General features: G+C 43.6%; 1 protein-coding gene across 3 annotated transcripts; it reads right to left on the bottom strand.

Moving 5' to 3' along the window:
• Nucleotides 1–109: 109 nt before the first annotated feature.
• On the bottom strand, nt 110–17796 carry rit1 (Ras-like without CAAX 1). 3 transcript variants are annotated; one of them, XM_083645662.1, is made up of 7 exons: nt 17688–17786; nt 16000–16153; nt 8937–9023; nt 6069–6125; nt 5224–5297; nt 2659–2850; nt 110–1891 (listed from the first exon to the last, which is right to left on the bottom strand). In XM_083645662.1, exons 3-7 carry the CDS (start codon nt 9016–9018, stop codon nt 1661–1663), a joined length of 636 nt encoding a protein of 211 aa, XP_083501788.1. In that variant the 5' UTR covers nt 9019–9023; nt 16000–16153; nt 17688–17786; the 3' UTR covers nt 110–1660. The 3 variants fall into 3 exon arrangements, with proteins under 3 accessions (XP_083501788.1, XP_083501789.1, XP_083501790.1); XM_083645663.1 differs by lacking the exon at nt 16000–16153 and having other exon boundaries at nt 17688–17796; XM_083645664.1 differs by lacking the exon at nt 6069–6125.
• Nucleotides 17797–19407: the final 1611 nt, after the last annotated feature.

Below are 19407 nucleotides of genomic sequence, written 5' to 3'. Positions count from 1 at the left end.
AGAGATTTCTGCATTGACTGGTCCCCCCACCCCAACCCATAAATTATGTACGATTATCGAAAAGAGCTGAGCAACAGATACAAAAACATGAGCATGTGTGTTTAATGTACATACAAGGAACTGCCGTGATCAGACTCTTGAAACACGCATTTAAAAAGTCCCTGAGAGACAGTCCCTGAGAGACAGTCCCTGAGTGACAGTCCCTGAGTGACTGTCCCTGAGAGACAGTCCCTGAGAGACAGTCCCTGAGAGACAGTCCCTGAGAGACAGTCCCTGAGTGACTGTCCCTGAGAGACAGTCCCTGAGTGACAGTCCCTGAGAGACAGTCCCTGAGTGACAGTCCCTGAGTGACAGTCCCTGAGAGACAGTCCCTGAGTGACAGTCCCTGAGTGACAGTCCCTGAGTGACTGTCCCTGAGAGACAGTCCCTGAGAGACAGTCCCTGAGTGACTGTCCCTGAGAGACAGTCCCTGAGTGACAGTCCCTGAGAGACAGTCCCTGAGTGACAGTCCCTGAGAGACAGTCCCTGAGAGACAGTCCCTGAGTGACAGTCCCTGAGAGACAGTCCCTGAGAGACAGTCCCTGGGCTGACAAATGCAGAATGACAAAGCACACGTGAGTAACGTCTCAGGCTTGGGGGGGAGGAGAGCTTCTTTATCCTTCCATGTTTTATGACTCACAAAAATGGGAGATACTGAGCCCCAAGTCCCGCCCACTTCAACCCCAGCCTCAAAAAGCCGTGAAAGCAGGAAAATGGCAACATTTAAAATGTGTGTTGATGCTAATGTCTCCTACTTTTTGAGGCTTACAATTAGTCACATAAGACCCTAAATGACATAGAAGTTTTGGTGCATTTTGCTTGCCAGGGTCTTTAATACTAGCAATGCTAACCATGAGTCAGTCAGCCCAGGTTTCTGGGTACACTACATGATGGTTTCAGAGGGAGGCCTCACGCTGTTCTAACCCAGATCAGAGATGATGGACTATATAGATTCCTCATTCCAGGCTGCGCAAATAGTAAGAAATGGTACTCTTCCAGTCTCCTAACTGGGTGTCGTCACTTCTCCCCTTGAAGTGTTGTGCTGACCTAGCAAGCTAACTTGAGCTAGAGATCGTGAGTTCCCAAAGCTGAACAAACACTGCACATATAGACACAAAACTGCCCCATGTTAGCTCAATCTAGTTTTAACTAAGATATTCGCTGATTTTTTTTCCAACCACAGATTTAGCTACTACATCTGCAAACTTCACACTTAGCCTTAGCTAATCGCTACCTGCTAACGTTAGCTCCTGTTACTAAATCTCCCGAGAGGGTGTTGCTGAGACAGCGACAGGTCTCGAACAAAGTTAATTTCCTCCTGATGGGTCTGAAAAATGTCATTTTAGTGTCAGAATGTTCAGATGAAATGTGGCTTGTGGAAAATGGGTCCAATATTTACTATGTTGTTGTTATGGGGCGAAATAATCTGTCACAATCTGTGATCACGTTCACTTCTCCCATTGACTCCAATAGACTCAGGAACTGCTGCTAGTCTCCTAAGGCAGTGGAGAAACCCATGTGACACAGATACAGGAAGTGATTGGAAGTTGAGCTGTCTCTATAGAGTAACGTCTCTGCCCAGATAGAGTCGTTGGTGGCGTTGAAGGAGGCCGGTGCAGCGTCAGTGCTCCGAGTGCTGCTTCTTATGGAAGGTGAATTTCATGCGAGCCCAGAACGAGTGTCTGCGCCTGGGCTTCCTCTGGCTGCTGCAGAGGGTGTCGGCCTGGCGCTGGCGGACCTGCCTCACCAGGGCGGTGAACACCTCGTCGATGTAATAACGGAAAGCTGCGGACGTCTCGAAGAACGGGCAGTGGAACTCCCCGGCCAGCTCGCGCCCCTCCTCCACAGACACCTGGGGGCAGAGATGGGAAGTACACAGGTTCTTTACGTACAGTAACTTGTGTTTAAAAAAAAAAGACTGGCAAAAGTAGAACTATTGATTCAACTTGTTTACTCAAGTAAAAGTAAAAAAAAAAAAAGTACAGGCTCTGAAATGTAATAAAGTATAAAAGTAAAAAGTATTTCTACCAGCTGTTTCTGTGCAAAGCTAACTGAAACTCACATCATATTAATCTAATACAAAGACTATTCAACTGAATGGACTCTGGCTTGACTGTACACTGTCTTGGTCTGATCACATCAACAAAATAGTTGCCAAGATGGGCAGAGCAGTTGTCATTACAAGAAAGTGTGCACCGTTTCTTACACCATTATTGTTTTGGCAAATTGTTCATTGGTTGCGTCACCTGGATTGTTGATCGGTGGTGTGGTCATCTGCTTCTAAAGGTCTACTCAGAAAGATACAGGCAGCACAAAACAAGGCAGCCAGACTGGTCCTGGGCTGCTCCCTGAGGTCTAGCGTCGCTGATATGCATCTCACATCGCTTAGTGTTGAGCAAATACTATCGGCCAACTTACTTATATTTAATTATTACTTATACTTAATTATATATTTTCATAGTTATTCAAACTCAGACTCCTACATTCCTTTTCAACAACATCATTTATAGTTGAAGTATTCAAACACATTCCTCACCTTCGACAGGGCCTGACCTGTCGAAGGTGAGCCAGGTCGGACTCGTTTCCGACCAGCACCACGGGCGTGTTTTAGGTCCTGACCTGTCGAAGGTGAGCCAGGTCGGACTTGTTTCCGACCAGCACCACGGGCGTGTTCTGGGTGCGTCGCACGCGGTCGATCAGCTGCTTGAAGTGCCTTGCCTCCTGGAAGCTCCGTCGGTCTGTGATGGAGTACGAGATGATGAAGCCTTCACCCGCACGCATGTACTGGTCCCTCATGGCTGTGAACTCTGCCTGTGGGAAGGACACAGATGGGAAGTAACTAAGTACAAATACATCATGACTGTACTTTTTTTTTCTTTTTCCAATACTTTTTTCCCAGATTTTTTATCCCATTTTTATCCCCCAATAGTGCCAATTTAATTTATTTATCCTGGTTGCGACTCCACCCTCTGCCGATCTGGGGAGAGCCGAAAACTGGCTCCATGCTTCCTCCGAGACATGGGCAGTTAGCCAGCCGCTTCTTTTCACCTGACAGGGGAAGCTTCACCGGTAGGACATAGCACGTGGGAGGTTCACGCTATTCCAACGAGTTCCCCTCCCTCTGAACAGGCGCCCTTAACGACCAGAGGAGGAACCACATCAGCAACCAGGATATTGCATGTTTTGGTGAGGGGTTCCTATATGAAGGAAACCCCCGGGAGGCACGGGGAGAACATGCAAACTCCACACAGAAAGGCCCTTTTGACGACCCCACCCGGGCATCATGACTGTACTTAAGTAGAATTTTCAGGTATTTCTACTTTACTGAGTTTTTTTTCTTTTCTGACCACTTTTTACTTTTACTAACGTCAGAGGAAGCCAGGATCAGTCAAAACGATATGAGAAATACACAGCACGTCTGCCGTGTGACTTTTCCGGGTTTATTGTCCTGCGTGGGGGGGTACAGACGGTGGTAGGGGACGAATTTCGAGGTTTGACTGACAGATTGAGGGCGAATGGCGTTACGAGATTTACTCACAAGCTCGTTTTAATGCTTTTCCATTGGTTGCATTTGTTAAAAACCACACAGAGACGTGAAGGGTGACCAATGGCACTGATTGATTACAAAAAGTAAAAAAGTGAAAAAAGGCACATTCGAGGTCCTGGCACAACAGCGACGATGTGTGACAAACTGTAAAATCTCCACAATGAGGAGGACATGCTGGCGTGTGTTTCCTTTTGGCTGCTTGGTGAACGCGTGCATCGTGCAGCTGCAGGTAATTAACCAAATAAAAAAAGGGGAAAGCCGACCGGCGCACAGAATCGGCAATGTGGACTGACGAGAGATCACGTGCTTTTTTCACCAGTCACCATTGGTTCAAGGCAACGCTGTGTTGCCTTCAAGTGAACTGGAACACAGGCTCTCAAGTTTAATGCCGTTCTGATTTTTAACGCTCTGAAAAAATAAATATATATATTGAAGAATTCTGTACTCGCACACGTGCCCCAAAAGGCATTTTACAATTCGCACTGTTCTATTTTTAGTTGTATATGAGAGTAAAACGGGCGCAGTCACCAGCCCTGCTCCTAAGACCAGCTTCAAGGTGCATTACATTTGTTGGGGGTTTTGCAAGTAATCTCTACAACCCAGAGAAACTGGGTTGTAGAGATTGTACAACTCCACCCCATCGAATGGGGACATTTTGAAGCAATTCCTTTCCATTCAATGAGGTGATTCATAGTAGAACGGATCGGGTGGGGGATGCCGTCCGGGCCGGCCGCCTTGCGCGGATTGATACGCAAGAACGGCCGGCGCACCTCATCCTCAGTGATGGTGAGAGGGCGGTCTGGATCTGTCTGGTCTGGATCCTCTTCTGCATTCAGCATACAAACCAAGGGATTTCATCCGCCATTCATTTTTCCATCTACATTTCTTAAAATGCTTATAAAAACTAGTTTGACTCTGTAATGTATGCCAGGATAAAGGACTTGTGGGAGAAGCAATAGTAATCCTTGCAGCAGACAGTCGAGCAGGATGATCAGCAACTCCTCATGTGTTCACAAGAATGGTTCCGCACAGGGGGAAACATTAGTTGTTTCCTTCACGTTAGCTCTAGTTAGCTTGTTAGCATTAGCCGTTTGGTTTTGCTAGTCTTTACTCTCATCCTGCTTATAACATCAGAGTGGCATGCACACCAAACGATGTAAACAATGGTTCTGGAAGTTAAATGTTAGTTGCTTTGATTGAACCTTGAACTACCAAGACTGAAAAGGTCGGAAAGGGATAAAGTTATTTCTTCGTTGGGTCGGGTTGCCAGATACAGCGATGTTTCCAGCACAAAGACTGCTTAAAAACCACCAAAATACCCACAAAACCGCCCAAGCAAATGCAGGTCTATTGGAAAGAGTGTGCTATCTAAAAGCACATGGTTTTTGTTTACATGGTGATGAACGGAAATACTGTATTGAGGTGGGGGAGGGGGGGCGTTTTAACCAGGACTTTGATGGATGAAATGCATGTACAATGGAAACTGTTAGACCTATAATACTAGAATATTATACCAGCTGCTATTAAAAAAAGAAAAAGATGTGCATGATTGCCATTTACTCCATTTTTGTTGGATTTTCTTCATTTAACTGTGCGAGAAGCTTGTCCACTCTTCTAGTGGCTTCTAAATGCTTTACCTGTCCTGCTGTGTCCAGGATATCCAGGTTGGCAGGCTCGTCATCAATGCGGATCTGAGTCTTGTAAGCATCCTCTGAAAGGTACAGAAGCCCTCGTTAGGATGCTACTTTTACAACCGGCTAAACACCTGTATCAAATGATGCGTACGCAACTGCAATCAAAATTATATATATATATATATATATATATATCTATATATCTATTTATACAACAGTTAGTTCCGGCCGGGCAATTTGATTGGACAAGAGGGATCCTACCAGTGCCAATATTTCATGATAATGCACTGGCGCTTCACTGTGTGTAGATCACTCCGCTTCACAGCTGCTGTAATCAACAAAATGCTTCACAGCTGTAGAGTAGACAGTAGTAAAGTAGACAGCCTGCAGTTAATTAGGCTGATTAGGCTACATTTTTGGCAAAGCAGAAAGCTGAGGGAACTATTTTTGTTGGCGGAGGAATAAATAGAGAAATCATATATTTTCTCAGCTTTTTGTCATTTTTTTAATCAGCTTTGTTTAATATAACTGTTGTATAAAAGCAATATCACACTCGAGGTCGTGCTGTTGTTGTCTAATATCGGCACTGCTATGATTATCTTCGGCACTCGGCCTGCGGCCTCGTGCCTACGACCGAATCACAGCAGTGCCAATATTAGCCAACAACAGCACTCCCTCTCGTGTGATATTGCTTCAATATATCTATATATATATATCTATATATCTATATCTATATCTCTCTCTCTCTCTATATATATATATATATATATATACAGTATATAGACGGTCTGTAAAGACTGTGTGTACTTTTCCCCTCTCTGCAGACTAACAGGCTGAGGGTGTCTCACCGATGGTGGGGTCGTGATCCTCTGGGAAGCGATGGCTGATGAACTGCATAATGATCGCTGAGAGAGAGAATGATGGTCACATGGTGTTTAGATCAGGTCTCTATGGCAGGGTTAGGGTTAGCAGGGAGGGAGGCCATAGAGACTTAGCAGACTGTATGGGATTATACAGGGCTTAAAATTCGGGATTGCGAGATTCGCAGATCTTTTTGGAAATTCCCGCATAATTTCAATTGATAAAGGGGGAGTAATCCGGCAATGGTTTACGCCAGGGGTTTCAAACTCACGGCCCGCCACGCCACTTCATATCAAGTTATTGTGAAATCAGGCCCGCTCAAGGCGCTGCCTTGGTGCAGGGTTGCCAGATACATTTCCATAGATGTGCAGTTCCTTGGGCGGTTTTGTGTGCATTTTGGAGGGGTTTGAACTCTTTGTGCTGGAAACCGTCAGCAGTATCTGGCTTCACACTCCATAATCACCTGCATTAGAGGTGATTGGGTTCACCGGAGTGAAAAACATTTGCACGCTAAAATGTTGTCTTTTGTTGAGAAGTGGCAGTTTCAGGAGAAGTGGGAGAGTGATTATTTTTTCCTCGAGTTCAAAGGGAATGCCGCCTGCCTCATTTGCAAAGAGAAATCGCCGTACTAAAAGAATATAAATCTAAGGGATTTATAAGTCTATAAATCCCCCCTATCTGAATAACATAAGGGGGGAATTCCCCCCAGTTTGCAAAGTGAATTTTAAGCCCTGCTCTATGGTCACATGGTGATTAGAGCAAGTCTCTATGGTCACATGGTGATTAGAGCAAGTCTCTATGGTCACATGGTAGAGGTAGGAAGTGTAGGATCTCAATATGAATAGAGAACTGCACGGAGGACCTGTTTTTGGAGGCCAACCACACATGGGACAAGTTAGCCCTGAAGCCTTTCTGTAAGAAAGCCACACCCCAAACTCATTTGATTGGTCGCCACAACTGCTTCTTCCTGAAAACGTGTGGCAAGTAAAAAAGATGTGGTTAAGATTAGGCTTAGGGTTTTCTTATTTAACCATGACCAGACCCAGACCCTAACCACATTGTTGTACTTGCCTAAACCTAATGTCTAACCCCCTAATGTCTTATAAATGTGTGTGGTTTGACCGGGAATCGAACCCCAGTCCTCACATTGGAAAGCAAGCACCCAGGACTGAGCACACCCTGAGCTGCACCTTTTTCACACCCTAACCTTAAAGTGGAACTGAACCCGTATCGTCACGTGCGTCACAGTCCATTTCAGACTGAAAACATCATTTGTCTGAGATGACAAATTGAGAGGCGGGTCATAGTATCATGTCGATGATTTGATTTGACAATTCTGTCGACTGGCTTTGGCATTGGTCAATCATGGTGTGTTCCACCCCCAAATTGAGTGGGATTCAGCGTGTTGTCGTGCTACGCGAGTGGGATCCGCGGAGTACCAGGCAGCCAGCTGCTTCGTGCGGAGGGAGCGGACAATCCGATGAATGGGTGCTGCCTGCCCGCCTGGAATCTCCGAGGGCAGACCCCTGACAACCACGCTCTCAAGCGTGCGCCTTTTACGCTATTTCTGTAAATACGATATCCCTGGAATGCGCGTTTTAACGAGCCAGTTACATTTCTTTGCATTCTTAGAGATTATAGTTTTTGTTTTTTGTTCATGTTTCTAACAATTGGCCAAGTTAGTAGTTAGTTGATGGGATAGGAATTCTGCAGATGACAGGCACTAGGCGCCATTTTCTACTTCATTTGGAAGAGAAAATTATCCTGAAATGAAGATTTGATTGACAGCTGCATGTCGTGATATGATTGGTTGAAATAGGGTAGAAATTTGATAGTACTAGGTGACGTCAGCAAACTGTACATTACTGTTATCAAAGAAATCTTGAAAAATGCACTTTTGATGTGAAAAAGTGTGAAAAACTAAAGAAATTAGACTTTTGTGATTTTGTTTGCATACATTATTAAATAGGTGCACTGCATACCCAGGTATTTGAACTAAAAGAAAAGAAAAGCCATTTATGAGTTCAGCTCGACTTTAATCTTAACCACTCTTTTTTTTTTACTTGCTGCACATTTTCAGGGAGAAGCAGTTGCAGTACGCCCTCTGCTGGACTGGTATAAAAGTTAACAGTGTGAGCTCTGGAGTGTGAAGTGATAGAATGTAACAAAACATGTCGGTCAAAACAGTTCATTACTTTTAATCGGTTACATTCTTAACGGCAGTTAATCGACAGTTAATCGTTAACATCACTTGGCATATGATTCTAAATGATCAACGATGCCATGAGGTTACTTCTCCGTGTTCCCAGGTGGCATAGTGCCAGTCAGCTGTTTAGCTCTGTTGATGTGCCCACCTGTGAGGCTTTGTTCAGGCCACTCATGTACAATTTTATGCAGCGCCTGGAAGTGTCAAACAACAGCATCATAGTGGCGCTAATAAACCCTATAAAGAGTTCTTACCGGGTCACGTCCAGGCTGCGTAAGCACTGGCTCAGCAACTTGCTACTGATTAGGTAGGAGTGCACTACAGCACTTTTATTGCACTATTGTATTTTATTTTATTAATCTATTTTTCTACCTTTTCCCCATGTTGTATGTTATTGTATGATACATCTATGTGCTATGGACTTTTGTCTGAAATAAAGATTATAATATAATAAAATAAATAATAATATCATTGTTTTTTGTAAGGGAACACACGACAAACAGAAAGGATGGTAGGCCTATATTTCTCTAATGGAAACATTTATTATATTTTGCGTGACTCAAGTGACTCAAAAATTTGCAAATTTAATGTACTTAGTAAAAGTAACAATTGTGTATTGCTGTGTGTGTGTGTGTGTGTGTGTACTTACCACTCTTACCGACCCCTCCCTCTCCCAGCATGACCAGCTTGTACTCACGGGAGAGACTCCCAGAGCCTCCAGCTGACTCCATTCACTCTGTAGGGAGACACAGACACGCACACAGACACGCACACACAGACACACACACGCACACGGACACACGCACACGGACACGCACACACAGACACACGCACACAGACACACACACACAGACAAAAACAGAACAGTCGACTCACTACGGGTTAAAATGGACTTTTCGAAGACAGCCGATATTCTTCCACTTTATCTCTGTTCTGTATCTTTCAGATCGCACACACAAAAACATTACACACACAAAAACATTACACGTGCATTTACTTTATTTAATTGCCATTATTGCGAAGGTTGTACCCGGACGTTTCCGTTTTATACTGACTGACTTGACACCGCTTGCATTTGGTGTTGACACGCGGTTCTGCTGCACGTATCGTTCACAAACGCTGTGTATAATAAACGTGAAATCAAAGGGATGAACGCAACCAGATCCAGATATCCTACCTAGCGATGTCCAATACTGGGAAGCAGGATGACCCTCGCGTCCAAAAATGCTATATTTGGAAGGTGTTGTGCTGCCTGAAGCTTTGCTGAAATAAATCAAACCCAGCGTTTCAATCAAGCAACACGTAGCCTGTTGGCTGACACACGGAGCAGCTCCAGCTTCATTTGGAAAAAGTGAAACTGCATGATGTTTGTGCACTTGCTCATTCACATGGACTATTTATTTAATAATCTGTCACGCGGTCTTGTCTCTGTCTCTGCTGCCTCCCCCGCCTCCTCCCACTCACTTAGCTCAGCTACTTTACAGCATTCTGGAGGGGACCATGTGACTAGGTAGGGAGCTTGTCTCAGAGCCGGGTCGTAGGAGGGTCGCGGGAGCGCGCATAGCTCACCAAAATGTGTTCATACATACACCGCCACCCGGGTCCCCTCCAGATAACTCCCGAGTTCCAAGGCATGTCTGAAAGCGGCTATTCACCTTACGTTTCCCATGATTCTCAGCGGTTGCCGGTTGTCGACTTCCTGTACGTGCGCGCCGCTGTCAAAGAGTGGGAATGTTTGGCTCATTTTATTCAAAATGGCTAAAAATAGTAACGTTGTGTGGTTGCATAGTGGCGATATTTTACAAAAACGAGGTGAATGTCAATTCACTCGTACTGTACGGGCTTATTTTTTACCCGAAATGGCTAAAAATAGTATGTGGTTGCATAGCGGCAGCTTTTGTTTTGAAGGCTAAACATCCAAACCGAAACTCTTATTATTTGATCATTGAACGGAGCTTTAGCGGCCTCTCTCTTTCAAGATTCAAGATATTGTCACTCCGTTGTACAATCATGCACATGTGAAATGATTATGCTGGGGGGCTCCATTACAAGACATAGGTAGGTACAAAGTCACAACAATTATTATGATTATTTTCAGTCTCTTTCGGTATGAACGGTCCTGGGTGGAAACAGGCAACCGGCAGCTGGAAACAGGGAGGGAGGGTGTCATGGAAGCGCCCACGGTCTCACCAGGAAACTGGTGAATACTGTCAGTGCTTCTGTCGAGCCCTGCTAATGCTAAGCTAGCTCTGCTAATGCTAAGCTAGCTCCTAAGTAGATTACACTGGTGCCTGCCGTGCCGTGCTCTGCAGTTGCTATTTCTGCTATAACTGTTCAGCCCCTCGGGTCCACTTTCAAACATTGCAGGCTTGTTTTGGTATGCAGTCTCTCACACACGCGCACACACACACGCGCACACACACACACACACACACACACACACACACACACACACACACACACACACGCTCTATGAAATCACATGATTGCCTGTGAAGCCAATGTGAGTCACTTCCTCTTTCTCTCTGTGAGTCACATGGACAAATGTGATAAGTTGAAAGCCATGTGACCAGCTGCATTATGTATAGACTGAAGTCATGTGACCAGCTGCATTATGTATAGACTGAAGTCATGTGACCAGCTGCATTATGTATAGACTGAAGTCATGTGACCAGCTGCATTATGTATAGACTGAAGTCATGTGACCAGCTGCATTATGTATAGACTGAAGTCATGTGACTAGCTGCATTATGTATAGACTGAAGTCATGTGACTAGCTGCATTATGTATAGACTGAAGTCATGTGACCAGCTGCATTATGTATAGACTGAAGTCATGTGACTAGCTGCATTATGTATAGACTGAAGTCATGTGACTAGCTGCATTATGTATAGACTGAAGTCATGTGACCAGCTGCATTATGTATAGACTGAAGTCATGTGACTAGCTGCATTATGTATAGACTGAAGTCATGTGACTAGCTGCATTATGTATAGACTGAAGTCTGAGAAAAAATAATAACTTGGATGTTATAATATAATTTGTTCCTAAATAAATGCTTCAAATGCATTTATTCCAATGTTGTCAGTAAGAGGTCAACTTTGCAGCAGGAATATTATATTTAATTGTTCTGCTTCTGCATTCAACAGGCATGCATGTCATTCTCGGTAAGGACGGGTTGGTTATTGAAACACAGACAACATGCACACTCCTATCAGACAACATGCACACTCCTATCTAAACACAGACAAAATGCACGCTCCTATCTAAACACAGACAACATGCACGCTCCTATCAGACAACATGCACGCTCCTATCTAAACACAGACAACATGCACGCTCCTATCTAAACACAGACAACATGCACGCTCCTATCTAAACACAGACAACATGCACGCTCCTATCTAAACACAGACAACATGCACGCTCCTATCAGACAACATGCATGCTCCTATCTAAACACAGACAACATGCACGCTTGTATCTAAACACAGACAACATGCAAGCTCCTATCTAAACACAGACAACATGCACGCTTGTATCTAAACACAGACAACATGCACGCTCCTATCTAAACACAGACAACATGCACGCTCCTATCTAAACACAGACAACATGCACGCTCCTATCTAAACACAGACAACATGCACGCTCCTATCAGACAACATGCACGCTTGTATCTAAATCTAAACACAGACAACATGCACGCTCCTATCTAAACACAGACAACATGCACGCTCCTATCTGCATTTGCTGAGAATTAGCCTACTTTGAGCCAACATCTCCTCGACATTAGGTGACAAAACAATCCAGCTAAAACGTGTGGATAACTGTCAGTCAGGACAGTGGAGAGGTGTGTGTGCGGTAGAGGTCTTCACGGGTCCAAAATCACGGACCCGGACCCTAAAGGACCCGGGAAATTTGTCCCCGGACCCAGAGTGGACCCGTCTATTATTAGAAATCGGAGACCCGGCCCCGTTCAGAACCGATAAATGTCGGACCCGGACCCGGAGTGGACCCGTCTATTATTAGAGATCTGAAACCCAGCGCCGTTCAGATCCGAGAAATACCGAGGTAGAGACTAGCGGTGCCGACGTCAAAGTTGCTTGCTAACTGCTACAAGTTGTATATTAAATTGAAACTTTGTGCATCTTTATTAACTAACGTTATAGCATATTCTCCCCTGGTTGATGCTGCCGAGCTGCTGCCGGACACTGCCTGACCGTGACGTAATGCATATCCATTCATCCAGCCAAGAAATGTGCAATAAAAAAAATTAATCCATGTTTTCTGTTATTCTTCTTGCATGTGGCTCATGTTAAAGGCAAGGGACATCTTCACTGTGCGTGCATTAGAAAGTGTGTTTCACAGTGAAACATGAGGGCTGCTACTGCTATACGCTAGTTAGATAGTACAGTGGCAGTCTCTATGCTACCGCGTTCATTCACCCAAAAACACACAACAGCGCTAGAAACAATCACATACATGTTGTGACTTGTGTGTACTCAGCATGCTATCCTCAAAATAATCCAAAGTACAGGAAACAAACATTTTCAAAGTAAATCCATAGCAAGAGGTAACTAGCAAGAGGGTTCCCTCTCTGCAATGAAAATCACTTCCTCGTTTGCCTGAGGCGCCTCATGTAAACGAGGAAGTAATTTTCGTTGCAGATGGGAACGCTCTTTGCTAGTTATTTTCTCTAAGGATTTACTTGCCGTTTGTGAGAAACAAGCCTCACGTGCGCTGTGTGTTTTGATGCGTTTCTCTCATGATCAGTGCTGATCACGGGTCTTCTCGGATCCACTCGGGTATTACACATAAGGATAATTAGACCCGGGACCTGTGGGGACCCGTGGTGATAGAATCCGACCAGACTCGGACCCTAATTGACCATAATAAATATGGACCCGGCCCCGGACGGGTCTCGGGTCGGGTCCCGGGTCCTAGGGTCCGAGTACACCCGTGAAGACGCGATTCAGCTATCTTTAGAATCGGTAGAGACAATAGAACATTTCACTTAGACCAAAACTTAAAAAAAGAAAAAAAAAAAAAAATCTTCTTTCCGCAATTTTTTTTAACGTTTTAGTCTGAGTGAAATGTTATGTGGTCTCTCCTGTTTCTAAATATAGCAAACCGTTTGGTTTGAACAAGTACAACTATTTTTATACGCATTTTACGAAATATCAATGGGAAAATGAATGGTGGATGAAAATCTCTGGTAGTGGTACCATACTGAAGCAGGAAGTGACGTTCACTTTGGCTCTCTATTGTTTAGAGTTGTTTGGGGGATTATGGGGCATTCCTTTAAAACTGGGAAATGGGAATGTGACGGTTCAAAGGTCTTGAGCTCGAACAGTGACGTTGCCAGTGTTCGTATTTTCTCTCCAAAACTCGTAGGAGCCTCAGCAGCCCCAAACTCAAAAATCCAACATGGCTGCTCAACAGTAGTTAAAATCGTAGTAAATAGAGTACCCAGGGATGATGGATTTTTGTAGACTTTATCCAGAAATCGCCGCCATTTGGTTCTTCAGTGGAAAAGTCTATGGGGTTTTAGAATGGGGATTTCACTTAAATACATAACATAAGGTCTGTGATTAACAAAAGTTTATGGGAATGCGAATTTGGGTTCAGCAGGATACTCTTCACAAACCTTAATCAGTTTTATGCCTTTTGAAGCGTTTTCTACAAATCGCGTTTAAAAAAAATGCATTTACGTTCCAAAAGTCATAAAAGTTATTCACGTGTGTGAAGATTATCATGCTGAACCCAAATTCGCGTTCCCATAAACCTTTGTTAACCACAGACCTTATTTTATGCATTTAAGTGAAACCCCCATGTTAAATCCCATAGACTTTTCCTCTCACGAACCCAGAAGTATACTTCCGGAATCTTGCTGCAGTGTTTGTCTCAACGTCTATCTGTGTGGACATGTTTATGTCATTAAATCAGTTGTACACACAGCACTGTCTAACTTCTATCTGTGTCTCATTAAATCAGTTGTACCCACAGCAGCACTGTCTAACTTCTATCTGTGTCTCATTAAATCAGTTGTACACACAGCAGCACTGTCTAACTTCTATCTGTGTCTCATTAAATCAGTTGTACACACAGCAGCACTGTCTAACTTCTATCTGTGTCTCATTAAATCAGTTGTACACACAGCAGCACTGTCTAACTTCTATCTGTGTCTCATTAAATCAGTTGTACACAGCAGCACTCTCTAACTTCTATCTGTGTCTCATTAAATCAGTTGTACCCACAGCAGCACTGTCTAACTTCTATCTGTGTCTCATTAAATCAGTTGTACACAGCAGCACTGTCTAACTTCTATCTGTGTCTCATTAAATCAGTTGTACACACAGCAGCACTGTCTAACTTCTATCTGTGTCTCATTAAATCAGTTGTACACAGCAGCACTGTCTAACTTCTATCTGTGTCTCATTAAATCAGTTGTACCCACAGCAGCACTGTCTAACTTCTATCTGTGTCTCATTAAATCAGTTGTACACAGCAGCATTGTCTAACTTCTATCTGTGTCTCATTAAATCAGCTGTACACAGCAGCACTGTCTAACTTCTATCTGTGTCTCATTAAATCAGTTGTACACAGCAGCACTGTCTAACTTCTATCTGTGTCTCATTAAATCAGTTGTACACAGCAGCACTGTCTAACTTCTATCTGTGTCTCATTAAATCAGTTGTACACAGCAGCACTGTCTAACTTCTATCTGTGTCTCATTAAATCAGTTGTACACAGCAGCACTGTCTAACTTCTATCTGTGTCTCATTAAATCAGTTGTACACAGCAGCATTGTCTAACTTCTATCTGTGTCTCATTAAATCAGCTGTACACAGCAGCACTGTCTAACTTCTATCTGTGTCTCATTAAATCAGCTGTACACAGCAGCACTGTCTAACTTCTATCTGTGTGGACATGTTGCTGCAGTGTTTGTATGCACAAAATGCCACGAAATGCCTGGTTATCAACTGTTATTGCTAACGATGGCTAGCCTGGCTAGCGACCGGATCTGACTCGTTTAAACGGATGTGATGCAATTCAACAGTGAACTTCCAGCTCCCACTTTTCTGCAAATGTAACGCTAACAAAACGGATGTGACGTCATTCAAACGCCACATCCCAGTTTGTTTGCGATAAAGGAACGGGCCATTAGATGACTGAACTCTCTATCAGTAACAATGAACAAACAAGACATATTGGTCATTTGACACGTCATTGAACACAGTCAGGAACTTCAGTAGCGGGTGGAAGAACCATACTCAGTGGCCTGGACTAACTTTAAACATCCTTATACAGCTGCTAAACTAACCTTACGCTTTGTTCACACCATACGCCAAAGCCACGCTAAAGCACGCTGAAGCTGAGCTCACGCTAAACCAGTCACACAAGAAGAACTCTCTTTTCCTCAGCGCCTGCTCGGCGCTGCCTTCCCTCTGCCCACAACTTGCATTGACTTCATGCCTGGCAGCTGGGGTTCAGCGCTCTGCATGCTTGGAAAATAGAACAGAAGCTATCGGTTCAGCTTAGCTTTAGCGTGGCTTCAGCGTGGTGTGAATAGACTCGCCTGTTAACAAGGACGCCGAAATGAAACTGCATGGCTTCAGCGTGGGATTGGTGTATGGTGTGAACGTGCACTTACTGTCAGTGGCCTGGACTAACTTTAAACTGCCCGACATACATGCAGCTAAACTAACCTTAGTTACTGTCTGTAACGGGGCGGCTGTGGCTCAGGAGGTAGAGCGGGTCGTCCACTAATCAGAGGGTCGGTGGTTCGATCCCTGGCTCCTCCAGGCCGCATGTCGAAGTGTCCTTGGGCAAGACACCAAACTCCAAATTGCAGCTTGCCGCCTTTGTATGAATGTGCATGAATGTGCGTGTGAATGGGTGAATGTAGGCACATTGTAAAGCGCTTTGGGAAAAAGTGCTATACAAATGCAGTCCATTTACCATTTACTGTCAGTGACCTGGACTAACTTTAAACATGCTCGACAGTCGACATACAGCTAAACTAACCTTACTGTCAGTGGCCTGGACTAACTTTAAACTGCTCGACATACAGCTAAACTAACCTTACTGTAAGTGGCTTGGACTAACTTTAAACTGCTCGACATACAGCTAAACTAACCTTACTGTCAGTGGCCTGGACTAACTTTAAACATGCTCGACATACAGCTAACCTTACTGTAAGTGGCCTGGACTAACTTTAAACTGCTCGACATACAGCTAAACTAGCCTTACTGTCAGTTGCCTGGACTAACTTTAAACATGCTCGACATACAGCTAAACTAACCTTACTGTAAGTGGCCTGAACTAACTTCAAACTGCTCGACATACAGCTAAACTAACCTTACTGTCAGTGGCCTGGACTAACTTCAAACTGCTCGACATACAGCTAAACTAACCTTACTGTCAGTGGCCTGGACTAACTTCAAACTGCTCGACATACAGCTAAACTAACCTTACTGTCAGTGGCCTGGACTAACTTTAAACTGCTCGACATACAGCTAAACTAACCTTACTGTCAGTGGCCTGGACTAACTTCAAACTGCTCGACATACAGCTAAACTAACCTTACTGTCAGTGGCCTGGACTAACTTTAAACTGCTCGACATACAGCTAAACTAACCTTACTTATTGGCCTGGACTAACTTTAAACTGCTCGACATACAGCTAAACTAACCTTACTTATTGGCCTGGACTAACTTTTCCTCTCTGAAGTTTCTTAAACATTCCTGCTGCTTAAATCAAGCATCAAGACAAAGCAAAGCTGTGGTGATTTACACACAACCTGGTTTTATGTAACTACGAGGCTTTAGAGGGGCTGCATGCCTGCTGATTCATAGCCCTGTAAATTAGCCTGAAGTTAGCGCCTCGATCAAGTGAGCAGCAGAACCATTGTACTTCCGGTCAGTTCTTTTCAAAATAAAAGCTTTCATTCAAACTGTATTCAAACTTACGTCACACAAAGTGAATAATATACATACCACCAATCAATCAACCAATTTTATATTTATATAGCGCCAAATAATAACAAGAGTTACTCAAGGCGCTAGGAAAAGGTTAGGCTATATTGCATTAATACATATCCTTGATATTGTAGTGCTGAAGAATTGTACTCAAACTATATTATGCTTGCTCCCATCACTCAGAAGGGCATTAAACTGGCCAATTTAAAGACAAATCTTAAAAATCAAAATTGTATGACTTCTACTTTGAAGGCAAAATCACTCAACCGGAAGTGAAGTTGCTGCTAGCTGCTGCTCACTTAAAGGAGATGAAGTTAGCTGGAGTTATCTTAAATCGATCCCCTGCCTTGTGGAATGAAACATTACATAGCCCTCTCATATGAAGTGAAAGCTTGAATATATATGACGGCACTCACCTGTCTCACAGAGTGGCTGGCTTCATAGAGCAGCAGGCTGGAGGTGAACTTACAGATGAAAGCGTAGTGCTTAATGGCTGCACTGCTGTCGGCCTTTCATCAAAACAACACAGCTCTGCAGGAACATGCAGGCAGCCCCCCAGGGTCCTGCCGCCTGACACAATTACTACTGACCATGTGACCCTCCGCCCTCCCTCCTCTCTCTCTCGCTCTATCTCTCTCTCTCTCTCTCGCCCTCCTCTCTCTCTCAATCAAATTCAATTCAAAGGGGCTTTATTGGCATAAGGAGCATCTTACATTGCCAAAGCATACATTATCAACACTTAGCGATAACAATTCTCTCTCTCCCTCTCTCTCTCTCTCGACTCACACACACACACACACACACACAAACCACAATTATAAATATAAAAGTGTGTGTGTGTGTGTGTGTGTGTGTGTGTGTGTGTGTGTGTGTGTGTGTGTGTGTGTGTGTGTGTGTGTGTGTGTGTGTGTGTGTGTGTGTGTGTGTGTGTGTGTGTGTGTGTGTGCGTGCGTGCGTGTGTGCGTGTGTCAATCAATCAATCAACTTTTATTATCAGACACAAGGTCCATAGAAAAACATACATGAACAACACTTAAGAAAAATAAAACACACAAGAAAGAATTAAGATCTATAATAGAATGCACATATACCAATAGGACCACATTCGTGAGTTGTATCTCACAGCACTAAACACAGGGTTGGTTAGCAGTACTATGATGGCATTCTGGGACACATTTAGTATGCCGATAAATTTATATATTAGGTTTCTAAGGAGGGCCTGAAAAGTGTAGACTCTTTAAAAACAGGTCACTTGCACTACTCCACCTAGGTTTTTTCATCAGAATCCGCATACAATCGTTATGCAACCTGAAGCTTATGTTGGCTCGCTTTTTTAAAGTTCACCCACAGGGGGCAGTATAAATGGGGGTACAGTAGGCTCTGAAAAGGTTCATCTTTACATCATCAGAACATGAATGGAATTTCCTGACCAGCATGTTAGCCTGCCCATATAGGCCTAGCACACGCCGCTGTCTATACATGTCCTCATCATGTGTGTGTGAGTGTGTGTGTGTGTATAGGCTATATATATATATATATATATATATATATATATATATATATATATATATATATATATATATATATATATATATATATATATATACTGTATATAACATCAAACAGTAATTCAAAACTTAAAAACAACAATCTATCGATATATCATCATCATCATCATCATCAGTATGTAAATGGGAGCTAGGGCTCTGTCTGTCTGTTTCTCTGTCTGTCCCACTGATGACATCATCAGTGATGTCATAAATTACATCATCAGTGAATTACTCACTCACACACAAGGCTATAGTTCAGGGTCATCAGATCGTGGGTGACCTGACGGAGCCTGATTTTTTTTCTTTCAATATTTTTTTTTACGTTTTTCAGAACAATGTACAGAAAGACAAACACGCTCAGACACAGGAAAAAATAAAAAATAAAATAAAAATAAAAACATCCTTATCAACATTCAATATTACATTATAATTACCAGCTGCATAAGGTGCTTATGTGCTTGTGAGAGAGATTGTGCCTGAAGTCCCACATAAGGGGGCCGTGAGAAACCGGCCAGGTGAGTCACCCGTCTCCCCTAACCTCATAACCTTTGTATGTTACAAATGGCTCCCAAATGGTTGAAAACCT

The sequence above is a fragment of the Poromitra crassiceps genome, assembly GCF_964638095.1.
Source record: "Poromitra crassiceps genome assembly, chromosome: 11".
Lineage (NCBI taxonomy): Eukaryota > Metazoa > Chordata > Actinopteri > Beryciformes > Melamphaidae > Poromitra > Poromitra crassiceps.
This window is presented reverse-complemented; position numbering and strand designations above follow the sequence as displayed.

What these genes read in the sequence shown, in the direction of transcription:
- rit1 (XM_083645663.1), bottom strand. Translation starts at nt 9,018, where the DNA reads ATGGAGTCAGCTGGAGGCTCTGGGAGTCTCTCCCGTGAGTACAAGCTG. An exon ending in GGGAGGGGTCGGTAAGAGTG is followed by an intron (nt 6,126 to 8,936) that starts GTAAGTACACAC and finishes TCTCTCTCTCAG; the next exon opens with CGATCATTATGCAGTTCATC. An exon ending in ACCTGGCTCACCTTCGACAG is followed by an intron (nt 1,892 to 2,658) that starts GTCAGGACCTAA and finishes CTCTGCCCCCAG; the next exon opens with GTGTCTGTGGAGGAGGGGCG.